Source organism: Mirounga leonina, unplaced genomic scaffold, assembly GCF_011800145.1.
Source record: "Mirounga leonina isolate KUSES-001 unplaced genomic scaffold, KU_Mleo_1.0 Mir_115, whole genome shotgun sequence".
In the NCBI taxonomy this organism is placed as follows: domain Eukaryota; kingdom Metazoa; phylum Chordata; class Mammalia; order Carnivora; family Phocidae; genus Mirounga; species Mirounga leonina.
Genome location: NW_023270268.1, coordinates 86250990 through 86269071, shown reverse-complemented (window position 1 = coordinate 86269071; position 18082 = coordinate 86250990). Strand labels below are relative to the sequence as shown.

The 18082-nt window shown below is 37.2% G+C and overlaps 1 protein-coding gene across 2 annotated transcripts in view; it reads right to left on the bottom strand.

Annotated features, from left to right (window-relative positions):
- The window catches only part of OSBPL11 (oxysterol binding protein like 11), a 99559-nt gene that overhangs the window by 40939 nt on the left and 40538 nt on the right, over positions 1-18082 (bottom strand). For both annotated transcript variants that reach the window (XM_034999975.1, XM_034999976.1), the window contains exons 3-6: positions 10214-10389; positions 9287-9366; positions 7096-7272; positions 4197-4398 (exon numbers count right to left, since the gene is read on the bottom strand). In XM_034999975.1, coding sequence (XP_034855866.1) covers positions 4197-4398; positions 7096-7272; positions 9287-9366; positions 10214-10389 — 635 coding nt within the window. The remainder of the gene's footprint in view (positions 1-4196; positions 4399-7095; positions 7273-9286; positions 9367-10213; positions 10390-18082) is intronic.

Sequence of the window (18082 nt, the reverse complement as noted above, 5' to 3'; positions counted from 1 at the left end):
AAGAATCAACCCTGAATGGTACTGAACTTCTGGGAAATCTGTAAACCATAATGTATTCCTGCCCTGAATGGATAATTTGCTACCCATTCTGTAAAAAACACTGTCCCTCTCCGTAATGATCAAAAAATACGCAATTAGACTTCAGGGAGTCACAATTACAGGAGGAGCCTGGGATTCTGAGACAGTAAAATTTTCTTCATTTTGGGACTGAACCTTATTCTCAGTAGCAATTTTCTAACCATGCAAGATAACCACCTTGATCTAATGTAAGTATTGCAAATACATGTCCATTCCTCTCGTTTTTTAATCCTATAAAGAAGGTCCATATACTTTTAAACTGAAAGACTTTTCTACTGAATAAATAATAGCTGACCTAGTGAAAGAAGTGGTCACATTTTAGAGACCTGTCATCTTCTCAGTTAATGACTCAATGTCTCTTATTACCCTCAACTAGTTTAACAAAGTGGATTCTATGCCTAATCAATAATGGAAAATGTTCCATTTGATTTCAGAGGCTGATCTAGGTTTCACAGAAGCTTGATTATTACAGTGCTACAATAAGGGATGCTCAGACTACCACAGCAGAAATTACAAAGAGTAGGGAATTTACTCAGTCTATAATGAAATGACAGACTTCAGTACAGGAATAAATTACTAAGTACCTATCATGCTACCAGAGCATCCTGCCTTGCCACTCAGGCCAGTCTCTCAGGGAACGCCCTGGGTAAGTTCAAGAGGTCAGTTTCAAAATTCCAAAGAAATGAAAACGTTTTGCTCCTACCTTAAAATGTTTATTCTTAAGAGATCTGTTTTAAGAGATTGCTCAACTGACTGGAAACCACAATACTCTTTATCAAAGGTAAAGAGTTTTTTTTTTTTAGGGACCCCTCTAAATCAATGATCCTTGGATAACATACATTAAGACCTTATGGGACTGAACACTAATTTAAACTTAGATTTCATTTCTTGTGTCATCTCAAAATTTGAGTGCAAAGGTAATTTTTTCTTTCCACAGTTATATTTTTACTTTCAAGTGACTGAAGAATAAATTTCTACAGATCTAATTTGGAAAATGACTGATTATGTAAGAAATACCAATACTGGTTAATCAATTCCACCAAATATCCATGCTCCAAAACATAGTAATGAGGGAGAACAACTTTTACTTTAAACACTTCTATGAAGTTTACAGTCTGTTTCATTTTTTAACTAAAAAATGCAAATTTATATTGTACATGCTTCACTAATCATGAAGCAATCATTTAAAAATACAATTGTGTATTAAATGACAAATGAAATTTCTAAGAATTAAAAAAATTACATACAATTAATTAATCAAGTATTAGGCATCTAGTATCTAGCACTGTGCTAGCTGATACGCTTTGTAAAAATTAAGTAGCATCAACTGAAAACAAACTAACATTTCCCTGACAATATTATTATTATTATAAACACTAGAATTAGACCAAATTTCACAGCTCAAGGTAACTCATCCAATGTTCAACACAGAAGAACAGCTGAGTCAACCAAAAAACTATCCCTTCAAAGGAATATAATGCAGCCAAAAAAAATTGTGTTTACCAAAAGCATAACATAAATTGGAAAATATTCGTTTTTTTTTTTTAAGATTTTATTTATTTATTTGACAGAGAGAGACACAGCAAGAAAGGGAACACAAGCAGGGGGAGTGGGAGAGGGAGAAGCAGGCTCCCCACTGAGCAGGGAGCCCGATGCGGGACTCGATCCCAGGATCATGACCTGAGCCGAAGGCAGACGCTTAACTGACTGAGCCACCCAGGTGTCCCTGGAAAATATTCTTGGTATTACGTTAAAAGTGTAAGATAAAAACATATATTTTCTAATAACAATGGAGTAAAACAAACAAAAACTTAGAGGGAAAGAAAACCTGGCGGGGTAATGTACTGATATTAACAGTGGCAATTTCTGGTTGGTAGGATAATGCATGATTTCTTTCTTTTTTCAATTACATAATATTTCCTAAATTTTTTATGAATGTGTGTTGCTTTAGTTTTTTAAGTTGGCTCCATGCCCAGCGTGGAGCCCAACGTGGGGCTTGAACTCATGACCCTGAAATCGAGACCTGAGAGCTGAGATCAAGAGTCAGACACTTAACTGACAGAGCCACCCAGGCATCCCAGGTGTGTGTGTTGCTTTATAATTTATATACTACTTACAATTCCTCCAAGGCCCCAGTCCATATTCACAACTCACAACTTAAGCCAGTCCATCTCTTCTGAATACCCTCTTCTCTCTTTCCACCCCTAAGCTAATTGGTTTTTGTAGCTTTTCTAGGCCTTTCCCAGACCTTTTTCTGTCAGAAGTATTGGTCCATTCATATATTCTTCCAAAGTACTTTGTTCCCACTCTAAACAACGCTTTCCATATTACAGTTAAGTATTTACATGTTCATTCCCAAGTGGACTATGAGTTCCTTATGGGAAACATACATAGCTTACTAGTCTATACCTACAAATGACATTAATAGCTTGAAATATTGATTTAGGTAGGCATACACGAGGATGGAAGCCATATTTTATCAACTCAGATCTGACTATGCTAGGGTCCATAGTCCATCTGACTATGACTATGGTTCAGTCCACTGAGCGTCCAACTCTTGGTTTTGGCTCAGTCAGGATCTCGGGGTTGTGAGATCAAGCCCCACATCAGGCTCCCCACTCAACACAGAGTCTGCTTGGGATTCTGCCCCTCCCTCACCCTCCCCTTCTGCTCCCCCCCCTCCTTCACCGCTTGCACACGTGCACACACTCTCTCTAAAATCAATCAATCAAATCTTAAAAAAAAAAAAAAAAGATCTGACTATGATAAACTTTTCCTGGGCAGAGACTCCGTATCTTTCTAAAATTTCTTTCACAAGGGGAGTTAGTTGGGTAAGAGAACAATGAATTGTTGTGAACCCTTAAGTTACTACTATTAAAACAAGAGGGTTGGGAGAATCGAGGCAATGTTCAAGGGTACAAATTTGCAAGTAGAAGATGAATAAATTCTGGAAATCTAATGCACACCATAGTGATCAGAGTCAACAATACTCTAATATATACTTTGGAGTGAAAGACTAGATTAGATCCTAAATATTCTCACCACAAAAAAGTGCTAATTATGTGATATGATTGAGGCGTTAGCTTTGGTAATCATGTTGCAACATGTATACGCATCAAATCAACATGCTGTACACCTTAAACTTATACAATATTATACATCAATATATCTCAATAAAGAAAAACATGAGTTTATTCATCTCATTAAATAGATAAACTCGGGCGCCTGGGTGGCTCAGTTGGTTGAGCGACTGCCTTCGGCTCAGGTCATGATCCCGGGGTCCTGGGATCGAGTCCCGCGTCGGGCTCTCTGCTCCTTGGGAGCCTGCTTCTCCCTCTGCCTCTCTCTCTCTGTCTCTCATGAATAAATAAATAAAATCTTAAAAAAAATAAATAAACTCATTTTTTGTCCTCACATGTAGTAACATTATTTTCCCCAGTAGATTAATTTCAACAAATAAGTGCTCTCAAATACTAAATGTACACCTTATTTTTCAAACTGAAAAGTGACTGACAGACTTTAATATCTCTGACTCAGGGGCGCCTGGGTGGCTCAGTCATTAAGCGTCTGCCTTCAGCTCAGGTCAGGATCCCAGGGTCCTGGGATTGAGCCCTGCACTGGGCTCCCTGCTCATCAGGAAGCCTGCTTCTCCCTCTCCCCCTGCTTGTTCCCTCTCTCACTGTCTCTCTGTCAAATAAACAAAATCTTTTTAAAAAAGTAGTATCTCTGGCTCAATATGGATATAATGAACAGTGGACTAAACCAAAAGGTAAGAAATGGTCCCAATATTTCTATTAAGGTCGACTGGATGAATAACGATGCCACCAATTTTAGCAGAAACATACAAGATGTGGGTTTTGAGTTCAGTTTTCGACATGTGTAGTTGAGGTCTCCAAAGGGATATTCAATTATATTAAACATTAGGCCTAAAATAATTTTAGATTTGAAAAAGGGCACAATAGACTTTCTTTAACATTAATGTGATAATTAAAAAACAAGAGGCTCATTGTTTTTATTTTTCTTTTTATTAAGAATTTTTAGGAGTCAGAATTACACAAATGCAATCTTTCCATGTTTTGGCCCTTAATGTTAAGTCCTACTTTCAATCTACAACTTACCTGAAGACAATGAGCCCTTCTGATGTGATGCATGCTGCAACTGGAGAATATGAAAGCAGTCGTTTAAGCAGTTCATAGTTGCCATGGAAGTAGCTTTGAGCATTAAGAGATCCTGGTCCAAGGAACTAAGATGGCCCGAAGCAGGAAGGCATTCAATTCGCCTAATTAAGTCTCTCTGTTGTCCTTCAGCATGAGACATCATCTAAGGAAAACAACAGTTCTGTGTGTCCCACCCATGATTTCTGTGTATTATGTATACATACAGTTCCCATTTTAATTACCATATTCAGCTTCTGAGCCATTTTTAGGATATATTAGGCTTGAAAATCTATTTTATGTTTGGCTAGTCTCAATTAATGAGCACTATTTAATAGTGCTTATCAATTGTGCAAAAAATGGTGATCTTTGGCAGCTGCACTTTTTCTTTAAAAGCAACAAAGCTCAAAAGCCTTGACAAATGTTTTATTAACAGTATACATTTGTACAAGTCATTAAAAGAACATTCTGATCATCTTCAATAGCAGCATTAAGTATTTCATTACGAAGTAAAATTAGTTCATAGTCTGGGCTCTCAACCTCTTTCTTCTCAGCACCTCTGGTCAGGCTCAATTTGAACATACACTAAGAACATGATGGTTCTCCTGCTTCCTTTTCTCAAATCTAACTTTCTGTTCCCATTAGCCTGATTGTGCAGCAAATACTGCATATAAGCTTTTCAGGTTAAAAGAGTTTGATACACTCTGCTTCGATCAAGAACTCTGTCCACTTTTCCTAAGAGAGCCAATAGAATAACAACACTTGATAAGCAACCCAATATTTTTAAATGAAAACTGAATTTATTATGCTTAATTACTCAATTGTGAGCAGAAGGTTCTCAGATTGCCTATCTTTTAGACACTATTTTAATTCATCTATAATGGAAAGACTCTTTTAGCTTTCAGAGGCACTGTTCCAGGTGATTTTTAATACAGTTCATCAGCGGGCTACGGAAAGAGAGATGCAAATATCCTACCAAACAAATCAAGTGTGTAGTACACGAAATAGCCCTTGAAAACATGTCATAACAATGGATCAAACATTCACCTGTATCAGAAAAAAAGGTTTCTAAATGAAAAGTGTGGATATGAAGATATCTATATGTACACAATTATACATGGATATATGTGTGTGCTTTGTGTGTGTAAAATATTTTGTATACAAATGTTAGGACTGACTTCCAGTAATCCAAACTTATGAATAGTACAACCACTCTTGCCAACAGTTAGGCAATGTTTACTAGAGTTAAATAATTTATAATCTATGATCGAACAATTATACTCTTAGATATGTAACCAACAGATATGTATACATGTGTTCAGCCTCACCCGCCAACCTCTAGAGAGTAGAGGGGCTAGCGGATGAATTAATCACCAACAGGCAATGATTCAGTCAATCATGCCTACCTAATGAAGCCTCCATAAAAACCCCGAAAGAGGAGGTTCAGAGAGCTTCTGGTTGGTGAACACTTGGAGGTACTGGGAAGGTGGTACAACCAGAAAGGGCATGGAAGCTCCACGCCTTTCCCCCCTTCTATCTGTCTGTTCCTGAATTCTTTAGAGCAGGTCAGAGGCACAAGTGACAACATCGACTTGCAGCTGGTGTCTAAAGTGGGGGCGGTCTGTGGGATCTGACACTATCTCAGATACACAGTGCTGAAACTGACTTAAACTGTAGGACAGGCAGCTGGTGTCCACAGAGAATTAGAGAATTGCTGGGCGGTGGAAAAGGTGACCAGAGTACAGAACTATAGAGTGTTATAGCAGAGCAGAGGAGAAACATAGGAGAGTTAGAGTTGGAGGTATGTGGTAGACATCCCAAAAATTAAAAAAACAAGCCTATCACCTCAAAACAAGCCAAAAGTGTTTACTGCCAATTATAAAATCTGAGCTTTAAAATGAAAAGAATTTTGGGAAACCTTTATCTGTTACCATAATCTTGACAACTTCCCAATACTGAAAGGCTTTTCTAATGAGATTGGTGAGGACGTTAATGAATGGGAATTTTCGATGTTGCATGTTAAATAGATCACCATCTGCAAGACTTAGGCCTAACTCTGTGAGATGATATTTTGACTAATGCATGGTGTTACAAAATCATGCATAGATTAAAGATACATTCCAAGTGCAAGACAGACCAACAGATTTTCATGTAACAGAACATGAAAAGTTCATGGATATATATCAGATTCCACACTGCATCTAACATTTACAAAACTGCTACTATTAAGTTTTCGTGCAGTACCAAAGAAGAATAACCACAATTATCTGAAAAGGCAATTAAAATATTCCTCTACTTTCCAATCACATACCTGTGTGAGGCCACTCACTACATAGACACCTATTAGCTCTATCAAATTTAACTCGGGAATATTTAGAACCTAACAACTACATCCTTTATTAACTAGAATTATTTAGTACTCAATTTGAAAAGAAACAGGGAAATGGTGAGATAAGGCAACATCAAGGATTAAACTGTTCTATTTTTGCATATGTTTGAAATTGTCTATACAAAACTTTTTTTTTTTTAAATCACTTGTTTGGCCACATAGTCTTCCTAATAGGCTTAAAAACCCTTTTGATCATAAATGTTACATCAAAGGAGTCTGTATTTTTACTTGAGAAATGAAAGCTATAGACTGAAAAATGAAAGTGTACCTAGGAAACTTAGGACACCACAGAAAAGAAACTTAGGACATCACATATAACCAGGGAATCTTTATGACTTAAAATTTATCTCAGCATAGTAGACAGAAAACATCTGAGGGTTGCAGAAGACACAACAGGATTTCAACTTTTTTTGTGACAAAACCAAGCAAGTTAGGTCATTTTGGCATTTTAATTTGACTTCAATTCATACTTACTTCTCTGACTTCCACAAGATGGTCTGGAGGTAAGTGAGCTCTTTTGTTCACTGATTGTAGTTTGGAATGTCCAACATTAAAAAAAGAAATGGCATTTTGACTTGGTCTCCTCTGGGATATAGGAGAATTACCACTAGATGCAAGTGAGAAGCTTCGTGATTTCAGAGGGGGATTATTCTATTAGACAAACAAGGAAAATCATTCGTTTTCCAAAATTTTGGTTAACCCTCACCTATTATAAATACACTTTATGCCTACACATAAACAGTTTTAAAAATTAAATTAACCTCAGAATTGACTACAAGAACATTTCTGAAAAATGCTAAAATTTAAGGCACTCAAAGTTTAAACATTTGACACATCCAACAGTAAAGTTGTAATTTATTTAGAAAATTGATTACAGGTTTGTGCTGTCGAGAATATTTTTTCACATTTTACAAATATTAGAACAAGAAATTTCTAATTTCAGATTTTTAAATACCATGACTAAAGCAAAAATATTCAATATAATACATTTTCTAATCTAACTAGCAAGTATCTTTGGAACAAACTAGTACTTTCTGATCATTGCCAATGACTACAATCTTACAGTAGGAGTAAGGCTTTTGTGATGAACTTCCTGAAGATTGGGCAGTAGGCCTAAATCACAAATAACTTTTAAAATTCACTTATGGGGGAAAAAGACTAGGAAAAAAATTTTGGGGGGCGCCTGGGTGGCTCAGTCGTTAAGCGTCTGCCTTTGGCTCAAGTCATGATCCCAGGGTCCTGGGATCGAGCCCCACATTGGGCTCCCTGCTCTGTGGGAAAGCCTGCTTCTGCCTCTCCCACTCCCCCCTGCTTTTGTTCCCTCTCTTGCTGTGTCTCTCTCTGTCAAATAAATAAATAAAATCTTAAAAAAACAAATTTTTTTTTTTTAAAAAGTCAAGCTATCACCTATGCATACCTAGGTATGGAATCCTTCAACTATGCTGCCCAGATACTAGTTTTTAGGTATCTCTAACCTCAGATTTCAAGTAATGAGACCATCCTCTCCACCTTAAAAAATAAAAAAAATTCCAAAGAAGATATACAAATGATCAATAAACACATGGAAAGATCCTCAACATTATTAGTCATGAGAGAAATGAAATCACTTCACATATACCAGGATGCCTATTACAATTAAAAAGGGGAGGGCAGTAACAGGTGCTGGTGAGGATGTGGGAAAACTGAAACCCTCAGACACTGCTGGTGGGAATGTGAAATGGTTCAGTCACTCTGGAAGACAGTCTGACAACTCCTCAAAAAGTTAAACAGAGAACCACCATATGACTCAGTAATTCCACACCTAAATATACACCTCAGTGAAATCATGTATTCACACAAAAACCTAGACACAAATGTTATTAATAGCCACAAAATGGAAACAACCCAAATGTCCACCAACTGATGAATGGATAAACAACATGTGGCGTATCCATATGATGGAATATTATTTGGCCATAAAAAGGAATAAAATGATACATAAAATGACATGAATGAACCTTGAAAGTATTATGTGTACATAAAAGACTAAAGAACAAGTAAAACTGGACATTTAATAAAATTTGCTTCTAACTCTGAAAAAAATTATGTGAAGTATAAAAAGCGAGACACAAAAAATCACGTATTGTTATGATTCTATTTATATAAAAGGCCCAGAATGGACAAACCCATAGGAATAGAAAATGGATTAGCGTTTGCCAGGAGCCTGGAAAGGGGAGAATGCGAGTGACTGCTCATAGATATGGGTATTTTGGAGGGTGATGAAAATGTTCTGGAATTAGAGAGTTGCGATTGTTGCACAATCTTGTGTATATATTAAAACCAATGGAATTGCACACTTTTTTTTTTTTTTTAAGATTTTATTTATTTATTTGACAGAGAGAGACACAGCGAGAGAGGGAACACAAGCAGGGGAGGTGGGAGAGGGAGAAGCAGGCCTCCCGCCGAGCAGGGAGCCCGACATGGGGCTCGATCCCAGGATTCTGGGATCATGACCTGAGCCGAAGGCAGATGCCCAATGACTGAGCCACCCAGGCGCCCCTGGAATTGCACACTTTAAAAGGGTAAATTTTATGGTATATAAATAGTCTTGCAATTTAGAATATAAGCAAATAAAACATTCTTTTCCCCCTTTTTATGCACTAATATCATATATGAGTCCACATACCTTTCCAATAGCTTCAGTGTGATGCTGTGTACATATCTGAAGTCTGCTAACCCAGTGTTGTCGTTCTTTAGCATCTGTGGCTGATAAAAAGAATACAAAAGTTATTCGCTTTTATATTTATTTTTGGAATACAATTAACTGTCTACAGCATGAAGAACAGATAGATAATTGAAAACCAGGAATTGGTCCTACTCTCCCTAGAGTAAATGTCCCCTACTGGAGGGAGGGAGAAAAAAGGCCCAAGCGTCAACTTTGTTAGGTAACACCGTAGCTGGATATGGATATTTCAGAAGGAGGATAAGTTATATGCAGCTAGGCAGGATATAAGACTTGACGTGTCTTAAGTTTCTCACAAAAATATGCTCTTACTTAAAGAAATAACCTTTATTAAGCATTTAATGTGTACTCAGTATTTTCAGATCTCTTGCAGCATGCTCAGTTAGGATTACCATTATATTTTATGTGCATTAATTAAACAAAAAACACGAATTAAATTTACCTAAACAAAAGTTATACTTTTTAAATGAATATGAACATTTTAATAAATCCCAGCTATGTATATTAATTACTAGAAACTTCAAAGAGGGCATGTAAACCAAATCAAGAAAAGGGGTAAAATACAAGGCAGACATAAAAAATACCATTTAAAGAAGCTATGTTTTTATATTTTTCAGTAATCAGGGTTTGTCTACACAAATATTTTAAATGGGCCAATTGTAAACACTTGTTCATTGTGCCACTTGAGAAAGCTTACTTATTAAAACAGATTTCATAAATTCATAAGCAATTCTAAGATTTTAGAATATCATATCTACATATCGATGACAGTAGTTTCTGTTTCCAAAACTCAAATGAAGGCAGGGAAGTACATCAACTTCTCAAGGGAAGAAGAAAATCATACTATTAATTCTTATATCTCGATCGTACCTCTGAGTTTATACTGTTCCCCACTGGCAGCATTTACAGTGAAGGTGTGAGAGTCCTCATCACTAGGTGATATTACAGCTCCTGCAAGCTGCAAAGTACCTCTGGGTTTTTGATTTCTAGACTGTTCATTCACAAAGTACTCCAATAACCCAGCTTCATTGTTTAAAACAAAAAACCTGTAATGATTCAAAAAGAAAGTCATAATTTTTAAACATTCCCTGTAGTCAAACTAAAGCAAACTAAATTTCAATTACATTTTGGAGTCCTTGCTATTAAAAAAATAAAATTCAAGGGGTGCATGGGTGGTTCAGTTGGTTAAGCATCTGACTCTTGATTTTGGCTCAGGTCATGACCTCAGAGTGGTGAGATCCTCTCTTTCTCCCTCTCCCTCTGCCACCACCCACCCCCTCTTGCTCTCTAATAAATAAATAAACAAATAAATAAAATTCAAAAGCTGTTCAAGAAGTACTTGGAAACATGAGGCCGAATTTCCTAGCAATAAAGCTTATTGAAAAATTGAATGAATTTAATAAATGACATAAAACCTTGAGCTGAAGTAGAGGTACTTAATAGGGAAGAGGCATACCAGATAATGCAAAAAGGAAACAAAGATAGAGTATCCTTTCAGAGGAAAAGTTCTCTCTCTCCAGAATTCATTAACAAGGAAGGTAAATAACCCAAAGACAAATGGTAGTGAGAATTTTTATTTAAAATTCACTGGAAACAAATCAAAACATGAACTCTGAGGATAACTAAATGCTGGGTAAGGAATGAGTCTGATTTAAGATTTAATCAGTGAAATATACAATGAGAATAATGTCAGGGTAAAAAGATTTTGTGAATATATCATTAAATAGGTCACAACTAACGATTACTTATCCTGTTTAAAAATGTAAAAGCTGCAACTGGAGATGGAGAAACATAGGAACTTGAAACTAAATGATGAAACACTGATATACTTTGGAAAAGAATTTGATGTTATGATTTGGTTCCAGATTAATTACTTTATTCAGATTCCAATTTAAGTAACTGAATAGTTCTTTTAAAAAAAATTTAAAAAGTTTCAATTTAAAAAAAATAATGTTCGGGTTCGGAGCAGTTTGGCATTTTATGTTTCTGAGTTCTAGAACATGGGACCATAAGACGGAGTTCAAGGTCCTAGAAGATACTGTCTTAAGCAACAGGCAACCATATCATATCAAACTGGGAGAAAATGGAAATCAGCTTTCTCTTCAAGGAAAACTGCTGAGAAGCAAGCAAAATTTGAAAGTGTTGCCTGAAAAGGGAGATGGGAAAGCAAAGAACTATTGTTTTTCTTGTTCATCTTTTAGCATGCTTCTGATTTTTAAAATTACGTTCCCATATTTAAATTTTAAAAATTAGGATTTTCTTTCATTTCATTCATTACTAGAAGAGTTATACACTTTTTCATGTGTTTACTGACCACCCATAGTTCTATTTAGTGAACTGCTCATCACATTTTGCCCATTTTTAGTAGGGTCTTTTTTTTTTTAAGATTTTATTTATTTATTTGCCAGAGAGAGACACAGCGAGAGAGGGAACACAAGCAGGGGGAATGGGAACGGGAGAAGCAGGCTCCCGCGGAGCAGGGAGCCTGATATGACCCGAGCCGAAGGCAGACGCTTAACGACTAAGCCACCCAGACGCCTTTAATAGGGTTATCTTTATTTTCCAAAATATTTGAAGAGATTCTTTGAATTACCACAAGATAGTCACTGACATCATCTTCAATTTCTAAAACATAAGCATAAAACACAAAATGCACATATGAATCTGCTATGGCCTGAATGTGTGCCCCACAAATTCATTATGTTGAAATCCTAACTCCTAAGGTAACAGTATTAAGAGACAGGGCCTTTGGGAGGTGTTTAGGTCATGAGGGCAGAACCCTCAGGAATGAGATTACTGCCCTTGTAAGAGAGACCCAAGAGCTCTTCCTTGACCTTTTTTCTACCATGTTCTCACACAACAAGAAGTCTATGACAGGAAGAGGGCCCTTACCTAACAACGCTGGCACCATGATCTTGAACTTCCAACCTCCACAACTGTGAGAAATGTTTATTAGCTACCCAGTCTGTAGTATTTTGTTATAGCAGCCCTAATGGACTAAGCAATGAATCTACTACAAAAAAATTCATCAAATAAAGAGAAAAATAAACAGAAGGGGTGGGTTAGTATGAAAGCAATCTCATCAAGATACTAAAAACCACTGAGTTGTACACTTTAAGTGGGCAAATTGTATGGATTGTGCATTATATTTCAAAAAGGCTGTTAAGAAAAAGAACAAACAAACAAAAATGGAAGGAAAGAAATCTCTTTCCACTGTTCTAAATGTAAGTACAATTCATCTCAAACAGACAAAGAAAATTTAGACAAACAATATGTTTGAAAATCTCAAGTTTGCTGTGAGCACATATTTCTTATCCCAAAAGTATTACCACAAATTTATAATACAAGAGGCACTCACCTAAATATACAGAAAATAATGGTGAGGAGGGATTGGTGAAGTCATAGAAATAACCAATAACTGAACAGCATAGTGTCTATAGTTACTAACACTGTACAGCAAATTTGAAAGTTGCTAAGAGTAGATCTTAAAAGTTCTCATCACAAGAAAAAAATTTTTGTAATTATGTATGATGACAGATGTTAGCTAGACTTATTGTAGTCATCATTTCATAATGTAGAGATATCAAATCTGTTGTATGTTGTATACCTGAAACTAGTATGTTGTAATTATACCTCACAAAAAAAATGAGCCAATAACTGATCATCTTTTTTTTTTTTTGAAGATTTTATTTATTTGACAGAGAGAGACACAGCAAGAGAGGGAACACAAGCAGAGGGAGTGGGAGAGGGAGAAGCAGGCTTCCCATTGATCAAGGAGCCCAATGTGGGGCTCAATCCCAGGACCCTGGGATCATGACCTGAGCCAAAGGCAGACGCTTAACGACTGAGCCACCCAGGCACCCCTGATCATCTTTTTAATACCAAGATGATACTATGGGTCCATTGCAATAAGACAGCACTTTGGGCTCTCTTTCATTATACGTGGATTAATCCAAATATTCTTCCTTTATCCCTTTTATGAAGAGAAATTTTACAAAATGTATAGTTTGGAGATAGAAAGACAATCCACATAATGAGGAAACTTAACAAAGCCATTTTGCCCAGAAGGGTTGCAGACTCTTGATGGAAGCATTCTGAACAAGTTGGCCTAGCCAATAAATGAAGAAAATGTAGAAATAAAGGTTAAATGTAACAGGGAAACAAGATTCATCATGAACCTTCACATGAAGAAAATTCAGTTAAGTTGTTAAAAGAAAATGCTGTTACAATTGGCAAATAACTGCTTATTTTTTGCAATTTCAAAATAACAGACTGTCAATTTGGGGAAAGGACTAATCTTTGAAATAACCCACAACTTAAAGTTAAGTATCATCAAAATGCAACTTTAATCTAAAAATATTTTGACTTGGGGCGCCTGGGTGGCTCAGTTGGTCAAGCGACTGCCTTCGGCTCAGGTCATGATCCCGGAGTCCTGGGATCGAGTCCCACATCGGGCTCCCGGCTCAGCAGGGAGCCTGCTTCTCCCTCTGACCCTCTCCCCTCTCATGCTGTTTCTCTCTCCCTCTCTCTCGCTCTCTAATAAATAAATAAAGAAAATCTTTTAAAAAATAAATAAAAATATTTTGACTTGGAAGTGTATCTTACAATGACAAAAATAAATTTGAGAAGATTTTTGGGAGGAAAGGCAACTATGTGCCATATTCTGGCCATCCCAGGATTTTAATGTTCTGTATCTACAGACTTCTAAGCCAGATGGGAAGCAATCTCACCTTCAGGAATTAGAAGCTAAAGTGGCAGGAAGTGGGTTCAGGAGAGGGTCTTGCTGTTCTGTACTTTGCTAGCCTACCACATTCCAGAGCAAGCAGTTATTTATACAGCATGCCCATGGTGGACTTCTCCAGCTGCTTCAAGTTGACCTTAGTCAAAACAGAAATGGATTGGAGGGAAATGGTCTTGGACTGGAGGGAAATGGTCTTGAATATCTGCTCTTATTACTTAAGCTACACCTGCAGCATATGGACAAGAGTGGGTAGGCATGCCAAAGAAACTGAGCAACTAAGCCGAGGGTCCTTAAACATGGTCTTAACCTTTCTGTTCACCTTTGATCATTCAATCTACATGTTTCATGCTGAGGACCCAGTATATCTCTGCTGTACTACAGGACCTGCAGCCCAGTTGACATAAAATATAAATGGAAGATGGAAGTTTTTTTTTAAGTGGGGCTACAGTCTGGGCGCCTGGGTGGCTTAGTCAGTTAAGCATCCGACTCTTGGTTTCAGCTCAGGTCATATTCTCAGGGTCGTGGGATCCAGTCCCATGTCAGACTCTGCGCTCCCCGAAGTCTGCTTGAGATTCTCTCCCTCTCCCTCTGCCCCTCCCCCAGCTCATGCGCATGTGCTCTCTTTCTCTCTCAAATAAATAAAATCTTTAACAAAATAATAATAAAGTGGGTGTACAGCAAACTGACAAAGTGAGACCTCTTTCTGATGGGGTAAGTTGGTAAAAGGTTCTGTGTTCTCTCAGAGCAAACAGGGATGAGTTTACAAGCACTTTTTAGTGCTGCTAAAAACTGGTCTCTTACACAGCTGGAGGGATTATGTCAGGACAGGCAGTGCCTCTCCCTACCCTAGACTGTTTGCTTGGATCTGCTAACTCCAGACAACCAGTGGCCAATGGATCTTTTTGGTGGGCTCCCTCATGCAATGATAAACACCTGCCACTTCTTCCCATGGTCTCAAGTTGCCACTCACCTGAAATGTCATCTTGAAATTATACTAAATTTTATTTATTTATTTTAAAAAGATTTTATTTATTTATTTGACAGAGAGAGACACAGCGAGAGAGGGAACACAAGCAGGGGGAGTGGGAAAGGGAGAAGCAGGCTTCCCACGGAGCAGGGAGCCCAATGCGGGGCTCGAATCCCAGGACCCTGGGATCATGACCCGAGCCGAAGGCAGACGCCCAATGACTGAGTCACCCAGGCACCCTATGCTAAATTTTATGTGTTTGTGTATGTTTTGGAGCTTTCTTACCTTGTTCCCTTTCTGAGAGTTTCTCAGTATTATTTAATATTATATAAATGACAATTGTTGGATATTGGGGGAGAAAGCTAACCTATCTTCCTTTTAGGAAAGAGAACAAAGAATAGTGCTAAAACCAAAGTGACATAAAAATTTTAAAAACTAATATTCTCGGGGCATCTCGGTTGCTCAGCTGGTTAAGTGTCCGACTCTTGGTTTCAGCTCAGGTCATGATCTCAGGGTCATGAGGTCAAGCCCTGTGATGGGCTCTGTACTCAGTGGGGAGTCTGCTTGAGATTCTTTCTCCCTCTCCCTCTGCCCCTCCCCCTGCTCACACACTCTGTTTCTCTAAAATAAATAAAATCTTTTAAAAAATTAATATTCTGTATGAAATTTGAATATATGAGCCTTCAAAAAATTTCAAAAACCTGAAGTGAAAAATACATGAAAAGACTCCCTTGACTTTATTTTATTTTTTTTTTAAATAAAAGATGTGAACCCTGGAGAACTGCCCTTTTAACTTCAATAGGGATGATTCCCTTCTAAGTTTTCATATCCAGCTTGATCTGCCATATGATCTCTAACTTCCTGCGTGTCACTCTTATTTGGATTACCTAATGTCACTTCCAACTAAACACAACCCAAACCGCCCTCTCTGTTAAACAATCACCTTTTTATCTGTGCTTCTCCTATTCTTTTAAATGTCTAAAAATCATTCTTTTATAAATTATGTACCATTTTCAAGTTGTTTAAGGTAGGACAGCAAATTCAGCTCCTGTTATTTTATCGTGGCCAAAAGCAGAAGCATCCAAATGACATGTGAATTAGAAGCAGCATAATAATGTAAAAACATAGACTTTAGAGTCAGAACTGTCTGGGTTCAAATTCCAGTATTATCATTTTTAAAAAGTTTAAAACCAACAGTGAGATACCACTTCACACTTATTAGGAAGGTTATTATAAAAAAAACCCCAAAAAACAAAAAACAGAAAACAACAAGTGTTGGTGAGGATGTGGAGAAATTAGAACCCTTGTGAACTGCTGGTAAGAATGTAAAATGATGTAGCCACTATGGAAAACAGTATGGAATTGCCCAAAAAATTAAACATAGAATTACCATATGATCCAGTAATTCCAATTCTGGGTATATACACAAAAGACATGAAAGCTGAGACTTGAACAATATTTGTACAATAATATTCATAGCAGAATTACTCAAAATAGCCAAAAGGTGGAAGCAACCCAAGCATCCATGGACGGATGAATAAAGAATATGTGGTACAAACATGCAATAGAATATTAAGATCTTAAAAAAAAAAAAAAAGGGTATTACTCAGCCTGAGAAAGGAAGGAAATCCTGACACATGCCACAACATGGATGAACCTTAAAGATATGATGCTTTTTGTGAAATAAAGTGAAATAAGCCAGGCACAAAAGAACCAATACTATATGATTTCATTTATCTGAGGTACCAAGAGTAGTCAAAGCACAGACACAGAAAGTAGAATACTGGTTGCCAAGGGCTTGGGAGAGGGAGAAATGGGGAATTATTATTTAATGGGTACAGTTTCATTTGAGAAGATGCAAGAGGTGCTACGGATAGATAGTGTTGATGATTGCACAACAATGTATGCATTTAATGTCACCAAACTGAACACTTATACATGGTTAAAATGATAAATTTTGTGTATATTTTGCCACAATAAAAAAAATAGAAGTTTAATCCCCCTGCTCCACAACTACCAATTCTACCCTGGCTTTGCTCCTTACTGACTGCCTATGTGACCTTGGACTGGATATTTAAACTCGCCAAGATCCCAGAGAAGTTTGAGAGTCCTGCACAAAATAGGCACCTAAACACAAATTTATTTGCTGTCTCCAAACCATCCTAAAAGCTTAATCACTATAAGTATTTTAAAAAGCCCAAGGCATGGGCGCCTGGGTGGCTCAGATGGTTAGGCGTCTGCCTTCGGCTCAGGTCGTGGTCTCGGGGTCCTGGGATCGAGTCCCGCATCGGGCTCCCTGCTCCTTGGGAGCCTGCTTCTCCCTCTGCCTCTCTCTCTCTCTGTCTCTCATGAATAAATAAATAAAATCTTTAAAAAAAAAAAAAGCCCAAGGCAGGTGAACAAGTAATTATAAACCTAATATAATAGTAACTTTTGTCTATTGTCAACACTTCAATAAAGGGTTGGGGAAACTGACAGCTACAAACAAAAGATGAAACTAGACCACTTTCTTACACCATATACAAAAATAAACTCAAAATGGATTAAAGGCTTAACTATAAGACGGGTAACCATAAAACTCCCAGAAAAAAACATAGGCAGTAAGCTCTTTGACACTGATCTTAGCAATATTATTTTGGATCTGTCTCCTCAGGCAAGGAAAACAAAAGCAAAAATAAACAATTGGGACTACAACAAACTAAAAAGCTTTTGCACAGCAAAATGAAAGAGCAACCTACTAAATGGGAGGAAATATTTGTAAATGATATATCCAATAAGGGGTAATATCTAAAATATGTAAAGAATTCATAAAACCAATGTAAAAAAAATATTAGAAACCCCAAACAATTCATTTAAATGTGAACAGACAACCTGAATAGAAATTTCTCTAAAAAAGACATATAGGGGCGCCTTGGTGGCTCAAAGTTAAGCGTCTGCCTTTGGCTCAGGTCATGATCCCGGAGTCCTGGGATCAAGCTCCACATTGGTCTCCCTGCTCAGTGGGGAGCTTGCTTCTCTCTCTCCCTCTGCC